Here is a 9391-nt window from a genome sequence, read left to right on the forward strand (position 1 = left end):
CTATGTTTCTGTGTTTCTATGTGTCTATGTTTCTTTGTTTCTATGTTTCTGTGTTTCTATGTTTCTGTGTTTCTATGTTTCTGTGTTTGTATGTTTCTATGTTTCTGTGCTGATATGTTTCTATGTTTCTGTGTTTCTATGTGTCTATGTTTCTTTGTTTCTATGTTTCTGTGCTACTGTCAAGTCAAGTCAAGTCAATTTTATTTGTATAGCACATTTAAAAACAACCCACGTTGACCAAAGTGCTGTACATCTGATTAGGTTCCAATGGAAAAAAAAAAGTAACATACAGTAGCACGCAAACAGTTCACAGCGCCTCCTCAATGAGCCTCAAACGCTAGGGAGTAGAAATAGGTTTTGAGCCTGGACTTAAAGGAGTCGATGGAGGGGGCAGTTCTGAAGGGGAGAGGGATGCTGTTCCACAGTCTAGGAGCTGCAACCGTAAAAGCGCGGTCACCCCTGAGCTTAAGCCTAGACCGCGGGATAGTGAATAGCCCCAAGTCGGCCGACCTGAGGGACCTGGAGTTAGAGAGGGGGGTTAGAAGATTTTTGATGTAGGGGGGGAGTGTCCATTTAGGGCTTTATACGTGAATAGGAGGAGCTTGAAGTTGATTCTGTACCGTACAGGGAGCCAGTGGAGAGAGGCCAGAATCGGGGTGATGTGGTCCCTTTTACGGGTACCCGTCAGGAGTCTCGCTGCGGCGTTTTGGACCAGTTGCAGGCGGGACAGGGAAGATTGGCTGATCCCAGTGTATAGGGAGTTGCAGTAGTCTAGGCGGGAGGAAATGAAAGCGTGAATGATTTTTTCTGTGTCGTCGAATTGGAGGAAAGGTTTGATTTTAGCTCTGGTTCGAAGTTGGAAGAAGCTGGCTTTTACCACAGCGTTGACTGTGTTTCGATGTTTCTGTGTTTCTATGCTTCCGTGTTTCTATGTTTCTGTTTTTCTATGTGTCTATGATTCTATGTTCCTATGTTTCTGTGTTTCTATGTTTCTATGTTTCTGTGTTTCTATGTTTCTATGTTTTTCTGTTTCTATGTTTCTATGCTGCCATGTTTATATGTTTCTATGTTTCTATGTTTCTGTGTTTCTATGTTTCTGTTTTTCTATGTTTCTATGATTCTGTGTTTCTATGTTTCTGTGTTTCTTTGTTTCTATGTTTCTGTGTTTCTGTGTTTCTATGTTTCTTTGTTTCTATGTTTCTGTGTTTCTATGTTTCTATGTTTCTACGCTGGAATTTAGAAGATTGAGGGGGGATCTTATAGAAACGTACAAAATTCTTAAGGGGTTGGACAGGCTAGATGCAGGAAGATTGTTCCCGATGTTGGGGAAGTCCAGAACAAGGGGTCACAGTTTGAGTATAAGGGGGAAGTCTTTTAGGACCGAGATGAGAACTTTTTTTTCACACAGAGAGTGGTGAATCTGTGGAATTCTCTGCCACAGAAGGTAGTTGAGGCCAGTTCATTGGCTATATTTAAGAGGGAGTTAGATGTGGCCCTTGTGGCTAAAGGGATCAGGGGGTTTGGAGAGAAGGCGTGTACGGGATACTGAGTTGGATGATCAGCCATGATCATATTGAATGGCGGTGCAGGCTCGAAGGGCCGAATGGCCTACTCCTGCACCTATTTTCTATGTTTCTATGTTTCTTTGTTTTTTTGTTTCTGTGTTTCTATGTTTCTATGTTTCTTTGGGGGTTTTTTTCTGTTTTTCTATTTTTCTATGTTTCAATGTTTCTGTTTCTAAGCTGCTATGATTCTAACGATAATATCTTTGTATCTCACAGGAAATCATATTCATAATCTACAACCATTAATAACTGATCAAGAAGATCAAGATCGGATGGAAGATGTTGATGATAGTTCAATTTAAGCAGAAACGTCTTTAATCTTTCTGTACAATATTTTCATAATACAAATGCATGTGAAATATGAAACACACATGGTAACCTTCCAAAATACTTAGCCAGAAGTCATAGTGATACAGTGTGGAAATAGGCCCTTCATCCCAACTTGCCCACACCGGCCAACATGCCCCATCTACACTAGTCCCTCCATACCTGTCCTATCCATGTACATGTGTTTGGATAGTCCCAGCCTCAATTACCTCCTCAAGGCAGCTCGCTCCATACACCCACCACCCCCTGTATGGAAAAGTTACTCCTCAGATTCCTTTGAAATCTTTTCCCCCTTCACCTTAAACCCATGTGCTCTGGTCCTCGATTCCCCTAGATTCTGTGCATCTACCTGATCTATTCCTCTCGTGATTTTGTACACCTCAAAAAGATCCCCCCTCTTCCTCCTGCGCTCCAAAGAATAGAGACCCAGCCTGCCCCAACATCTCCCTGTAGCTCAGGCCCCTCGAGTCTTGGCAACATCCTCGTAAATCTTCTCTGTACTCTTTCCAGCTTGACGACATTTTCCCTATGACATGGTGCCCTGAACTGACGTCTTGTACAACTGCAACATGACCTCCCAACTTCTATACACAATACTCTGACTGATGAAGTTTTGTTTTAAATAAAGCAGTTTACATTTTCATCATTTGCCTCAAAATTATTTGGATATTGACAATAGATAATAGACAATAGGTGCAGGAGGAGGCCATTCAGCCCTTTGAGCCATTCGGCCCTTCAATGTGATCATGGCTGATCATTCTCAATCAGTACCCCGTTCCTGCCTTATCCCCATATCCTCTGACTCCGCTATCCCTAAGAGCTCTATCTAGCTCTCTCTTGAATGCATTCAGAGAATTGGCCTCCACTGCCTTCTGAGGCAGAGAATTCCACAGATTTACAACTCTCTGACTGAAAAAGTTTTTCCTCATCCCAGTTCTAAATGGCCTACCCCTTATTCTTAAACTGTGGCCCCTTGTTCTGGACTCCCCCAACATTGGGAACATGTTTCCTGCCTCTAACGTGTCCAACACCTTAATAATCTTATACGTTTCGATAAGATCTCCTCTCATCCTTCTAAATCATTAGTATGGGTGGAGAAGGGGCAGAAACATAGAAACATCGAAAATATGTGCAGGAGGAGGCCATTCGGCCCTTCGAGCCAGCACCTCCATTCATTGCGATCATGGCTGATCATCCACAATCAGTAACCCGTGCCTTCTCCCCATATCCCTTGATTCCACTAGCCCCTCGAGCTCTATCTAACTCTCTCTTAAATCCATCCAGTGATTTGGCCTCCACTGCCCTCTGTGGCAGAGAATTCCACAAATTCACAACTCTCTGGGTGACAAAGATCCTTCTCTCCTCAGTTTTAAATGGCCTCCCCTTTATTCTAAGACTGTGGCCCCTGGTTCTGTATTCCCCCAACATTGGAAACATTTTTCCTGCATCTAGCTTGTCCAGTCCTTTTATAATTTTATATGTCTCTATAAGATCCCCTCCCATCCTTCTAAACCCCAGTTTAAGACAAGCTTAGTCTTTTCAATCTTTCCTCATATGACAGTCCCGCCATCCCAGGGATCAATCATGAACCTACGCTGCACAGCCTCAATTACAAGGATGTCCTTCCTCAAATTAGGAGACCAAAACTGTACACAATACTCCAGATGTGGCCTTTCCGGGGCCCTATACAACTGCAGAAGAACCTCTTTACTCCTATACTGAAATCCTCTCGTTATGAAGGCCAACATGCCATTAGCTTTCTTCACTGCCTGCTGTACCTGCACGCCAACGTTCAGTGACTGGTGTACAAGGACACCCAGGTCTCGCTGCACTTCCCTCTGACCTAACCTGACACCATTGAGATAATAATCTGCCTCCTTGTTTTTGCTGCCAAAGTGGATAACCTCACATTCAGTGATGGAAATGGGGGGACTGCGTTCCCCTAGTTTTCAATTTCCAGCTGGGGTTTAATGAGCACTGCAGAAAGATTCGACTCGTTTATCACTTTATTCAACTCAGACGAAAACGATTTGTTAACTGCCACTGTTTGCACAGTAGTTAACAGGTAGTAGTTATACAATGTGTCATCAATACATCGATACTTTGAAAGACAGCGTCTTCAGATCGATGAAGAAATAAATGATAATGAAAACACTCAGCCAGAAAAGAAGGCAAAACTACTTGAAAATGATCATGTAACTGATGCAGCTGTTTCGCCTGATGCAGCTGTTTCGCCTGATGCAGCTGTTTCGCCTGATGCTGCATGTGAAGACATTTCAAAAGATATTGAAAAATGTAATCTTCCAGACTGTTGGACACAAGAAATGTACTTAAACAAAAAGAAAGAATATCCCTGGCTAATTGTTAAAACAGAAAACTGGGATGTAGTGTATGCAGCAAGTGTCATCTTGGACTTGAACGAACACAAGGAATTCATTTGTCTGGTGAGTGGTGCAGTGTTAATGTAGTAGGAGTGAGTGATGACAAAGCTAAACAGTTCATGAGTTTAAGAAAAAAGATTTTTAAGCACAAAAATAGTGAAGCTCATATCAGATGCCAAAAAATCAATGAAACAGCTGAAAAAAAACAATCGAAAATGTAGTGTATATGTCACTGAAAAAGGACGAAGCAAAAACAGGTCGAGTTTTTAGAACTGTATATAATATTGTACACAAAGGTAGGCCCTACACAGAGTAGTATAAGAAGATAACTGCAGATGCTGGTACAAATCGAAGGTATTTATTCACAAAATGCTGGAGTAACTCAGCAGGTCAGGCAGCATCTCGGGAGAGAAGGAATGGGTGACGTTTCGGGTCGAGACCCTTCTTCAGACTGATGTGCCCTACACAGATATGTCTTCTGATATTGAATTGCAAGAAAGAAACGTAATCGACGGCATAAGTCATGTGCAGATGTTTCTCACCACATCGGGAACCAGATGCGAAAGACAGTGGTGGAAAATATAATTTAAAAACAATCTAAAATGTCTATTATGATTGATGAATCTACTACTATTAATGGGAAAACTGTTCTAGTAGTCTGCTTGAGAGCAGCAGTTGGTGAATCTTCCCAACCTACATCATTCTATTTTGACTTAGAACATATGAAACTTGGTGCAAATGCAAAATCTATATATGATGGGCTTCTAAGTTGTTTACAAAGAGGTGGTTTCAAGCAAGTTCCAGAGACGTAAATGAGTTTGCGGAAGCGGTTACGGACTTCATTGCCACAATAGCCGATACCATCATCCCCACGGTAAGGGTCAGTATCTTCCCTAACCAAAAACCCTGGGTGGACAGGTCTATTCGCGTGGCCTTGAATGCTCGCACCGCTGCTTACAACTCCGGCCTGGCATCCGGCAACATGGACGACTACAAGGGAGAGTCCTACCGACTGCGAAGGGCAGTGAAGGATGCAAAAAAGAGGTACCGGGACAAGATGGAGTCACAGATGGAGCAGCAGGACACCAGGCGCCTTTGGCAGGGGCTACGGACTATAACTAGCTACAGGTCCAGCACCCCCTCAACCGGAAGTGCCGGCTCCTCCTTAGCTGATGACCTGAACTCTTTTTACGCACGGTTTGAGACGGGTAACACCACCAGCTCGCCGTCTAAAAACAGCACCGAAGGGGCGCTGGCTAGCGAGGTTGGAGGGGGATCCACCGCCGGGGATGTGCACACATTCTCGGTGTCCGAGCATGAGGTGAGGTGGGCTCTGACGCGTGTGAACACGAGGAAAGCTGGAGGCCCAGATGGTATATCTGGGCGAGTACTAAAGTCTTGTGCTACTCAGCTTGCTCCAGTGCTCACCACAATATTCAACCTCTCCTTGGCAAAGTCCGTGGTCCCTGCATGCTTCAAAAGATCCATCATTGTACCGGTGCCAAAGAATGCCTCTCCAGCGTGTTTAAATGACTACCGACCGGTGGCCCTCACCTCGGTTGTCATGAAATGCTTGGAGAGGCTAGTCAAGAAGCACATCTGCGCCCTCCTTCCTCGCAACATGGACCCACTACAGTTCGCATACCGTCCGAACAGGTCCACGGATGATGCGGTCTCCCAGGTTCTACACACCGCTCTCTCTCATCTGGACAGCCAGGGGGGCTATGTGAGGATGCTGTTCATTGACTTTAGTTCAGCATTCAACACAATAGTCCCCAGCAGACTGGTTGAGAAGCTGCTGGAACTGGGGCTTAGCACCCCTCTGTGTGCCTGGGTCCTGGACTTTCTCACTGCCAGGCCCCAAGTGGTCAGGATGGGGGAACACACATCTAGCTCCCTCACCCTGAACATAGGATCCCCCCAGGGCTGCGTCCTTAGCCCCCTACTGTACTCCCTGTACACACATGACTGTAGGGCCAGGTTCAGCTCAAACTCCATCATCAAGTTTGCTGATGACACTGTGGTGGTGGGCCGGATCTCCAACAACGATGAGAAGGCCTACCGGGAGGAGGTGGCTGATCTGGCACTCTGGTGTCAGGACAATAGCCTCCTCTTGAATGTCACTAAAACAAAGGAGCTGATTGTGGACTTCAGAAGGGCTAAACATCCAAGGACGTACACGCCACTCGAGATAAATGGGTCTATTGTGGATAGGGTGAGCAGTTTCAAATACTTGGGAGTCCGCATCGCAGAGGATCTGACGTGGGCAATGCACATTGCCACACTGGTGGGTAAGGCTAAGCAGCGCCTTTACCACCTTAGACAACTGAGGAAATTCAGAGTGTCGCTGAGGATCCTTCATTGCTTCTACTCTGGGGCTGTAGAGAGCATCCTGTCCGGCAACATTACAGTCTGGTTTGGGAACAGCTCTGCCCAGGACAGGATGGCCCTGCAGAGAGTAGTGCGTTCGGCAGAACGCACCATGGGAACTACACTCGTCCCCCTGCAGGACCTATACATCAGGAGGTGCAGATCCAGAGCAAGCAAGATCATGAGGGACCCCTGCCACCCCAGTAACGGACTGTTCCAGATGCTACGATCAGGCAAACGCCTCCGCTGTCACGCTGTGAAAACGGAGAGGATGAGACGGAGCTTCTTCCCACAGGCCATCAGGACTGTCAACTTTGATAACCCCAGAGACTAAATTTTTGTCGACACTTTTTGTGCTATGTTTAGTAACTTATTAACTTTATTTATATGCTGTAACTGTAATTATTTTTGTGCACAACCCGCAGGCATTGCCACTTTCATTTCACTGCACATCGAGTATGTGTATGTGACAAATAAATTTGACTTGACTTGACTTGACTTGACAGTACCTAAAAGAAAATGTGATATTACTTGTAACTGATGGTGCATCAGTAATGTTAGGACAAAATGCAGGAGTTGCAAAACTATTTCTTGATGATTTCCCTAATGCAACTGTTTGGCACTGTGCCAGTCACAGGCTTGAACTCAGTGTAGGTGATGCTATCAATGAAGTTGCAGGTTTGAATCATTTTCAGATATTTTGTGATAAATTGTATTCCTTATATCATAGGTCTCCTAAGAATCAGGATGAGTTAACTGCATGTGCTGAGGTTCTTCACTGTCAACTGTTGAAAGTTGGCCGTGTTTTCAGTGTGAGATGGGTTGCTTCGTCTTACCGAACTGTAAAGGCAATGTGGCAGTCTTATAAAGCTATTTGGGAGCATTTTGGAAAAGCACGCTTTGATGCTTCAAGATCTAGTGCAGAGAGAGCAAAGTACGAGGGGCTGAAAAAAGTGTTAGAGTCATCAGCTTTCGTAAATAATTTGGGCTTGTTGATGGACAGTTTGCTAGAGTTGTCTGAACTGTCACTTCAACTGCAGAACTGAAATTGTACACTGAGTAAAGCACATGAGGAAATTAATGTCAAATAGAGAAGCCAGGAAAATGTTATACTCAAGTGGAGAAAGCAACAAGCCAGATGATATTTAATGCAATAAATTTGAGAGCTGGTAAAGTACCTACTATACATTGTGATATCATGAGAGGTAGAGTCATAGAGGGGAAATACATTTCCTCCCGGTGGATGCAACAAGGACTACAAATCATCATGGCTGCCAGCAAAAGACTACAAAACCCATAGTCCACAGGGCTGCCTGCCCTGCTGACACTGATTGCTGCTGACACTGATTGCTGCTGACACTGATTGCTGCTAAGACTGATCGCTGCTGACACTGATTGCTGCTGACACTGATTGCTGCTGACACTGATTGCTGCCCAGCTGAACCAGATGAGCTGATTGCCTCAGTGAGAGAGCTAAAAGGGAAGGGAACCAGTGTATTTAAAGAGAGAGACAACGACGGGAGCAGTGAGCAGTGAGCAGTGAGCAGTGAGCAGTGAGCAGTGAGCAGTGAGCAGTGAGCAGTGAGCAGTGAGCAGTGAGCAGTGAGCAGTGAGCAGTGAGCAGTGAGCAGTGAGCAGTGAGCAGTGAGCAGTGAGCAGTGAGCAGTGAGCAGTGAGCAGTGAGCAGTGAGCAGTGAGCAGTGAGCAGGGAGCAGGGAGCAGGGAGCAGGGAGCAGTGGGCAGTGGGCAGTGGGCAGTGGGCAGGGGGCAGGGGGCAGGGGGCAGGGAGCAGGGAGCAGGGAGCAGTGAGCAGTGAGCAATGTTTGAGTTATATTTTGTAAGAAGGCAGCAAGCTACAGTTTTGATTTAACTACCTGTTTTGGTTTTGTGTACCTGTCTGCAAACAATTAAGTTTGCCTGTTTTTGGAAAAGACTAAATATATGGAATTTAAGTTTGAAAACAAGAACTTTTCTGTCTTCATTTCTGGCACCCACACCTCCCAACCTTCAAGAGAAAAGCTCCCGACCTCTCAAGATATCACAACATAGACAACAGTTTTTGAGGAGTTTGGTCAATAATATGAAATCCAGGCTGCTTGAATCTACAACAGCTTCCAATGATAAATGTAAAAAGTTAATTAGCAAGTCAAAATATTTAGATATTAACAATATTCTAGAAGATTCACTTTTTACCTTTGGGGATAATGATGTAGAAGAAATGGCAGAACAATTTGGCTTAAATGGTCGGCTTTGTGTCAGAGCATTCAGAGAATTCAAGGAATCTAAAGGGAAGATAGTTTCTGCAGATTTTCAGCAGCTGGTAACGGCTGTAAATACAATTGTGGTATCAACAGCAGAATGTGAAAGGAGCTTCAGTGGCATGAATTTCTGCAAATCACCACAACGTGCTAGACTTCAAACTGATCATCTCCCAACTCTTCTATTTATTAAGTTGGTGGGACCTCCTCTGTCAAAATACAACCCCAAAGAATATGTGAGGACATGGCTTCTTAGTGGCAGAAGGCGTGCTGAAGAAACGGCATGCAGAAAGAAAGAGGAGGTGACAGAAACAAAATGGAGATTATATACGGAACAAATATATATGGAACATTTTATAATGTAAACAGAGAGAGAGAGAGAGATGCCAGAAAGCAGCTATGACATATAATACACAATAAACTATATGATAAATACGCAATAAACAAGTCATGCATTCTTGTACATTTACAAGGGTATGACAGCACATTA

General features: G+C 44.5%; 1 protein-coding gene across 1 annotated transcript in view; it reads left to right on the top strand.

The window, feature by feature from the left end:
- LOC144601678 (uncharacterized) overlaps positions 1-2535 on the top strand; it is a 31280-nt gene extending 28745 nt beyond the window's left edge. The window contains exon 7 of the mRNA XM_078413917.1: positions 1782-2535. Coding sequence (XP_078270043.1) covers positions 1782-1867 — 86 coding nt within the window. The 3' untranslated portion in view covers positions 1868-2535. The remainder of the gene's footprint in view (positions 1-1781) is intronic.
- The last annotated feature ends 6856 nt before the right edge of the window (positions 2536-9391 follow it).

The sequence above is a fragment of the Rhinoraja longicauda genome, chromosome 17 (genome assembly GCF_053455715.1).
Source record: "Rhinoraja longicauda isolate Sanriku21f chromosome 17, sRhiLon1.1, whole genome shotgun sequence".
In the NCBI taxonomy this organism is placed as follows: Eukaryota; Metazoa; Chordata; class Chondrichthyes; order Rajiformes; family Arhynchobatidae; genus Rhinoraja; species Rhinoraja longicauda.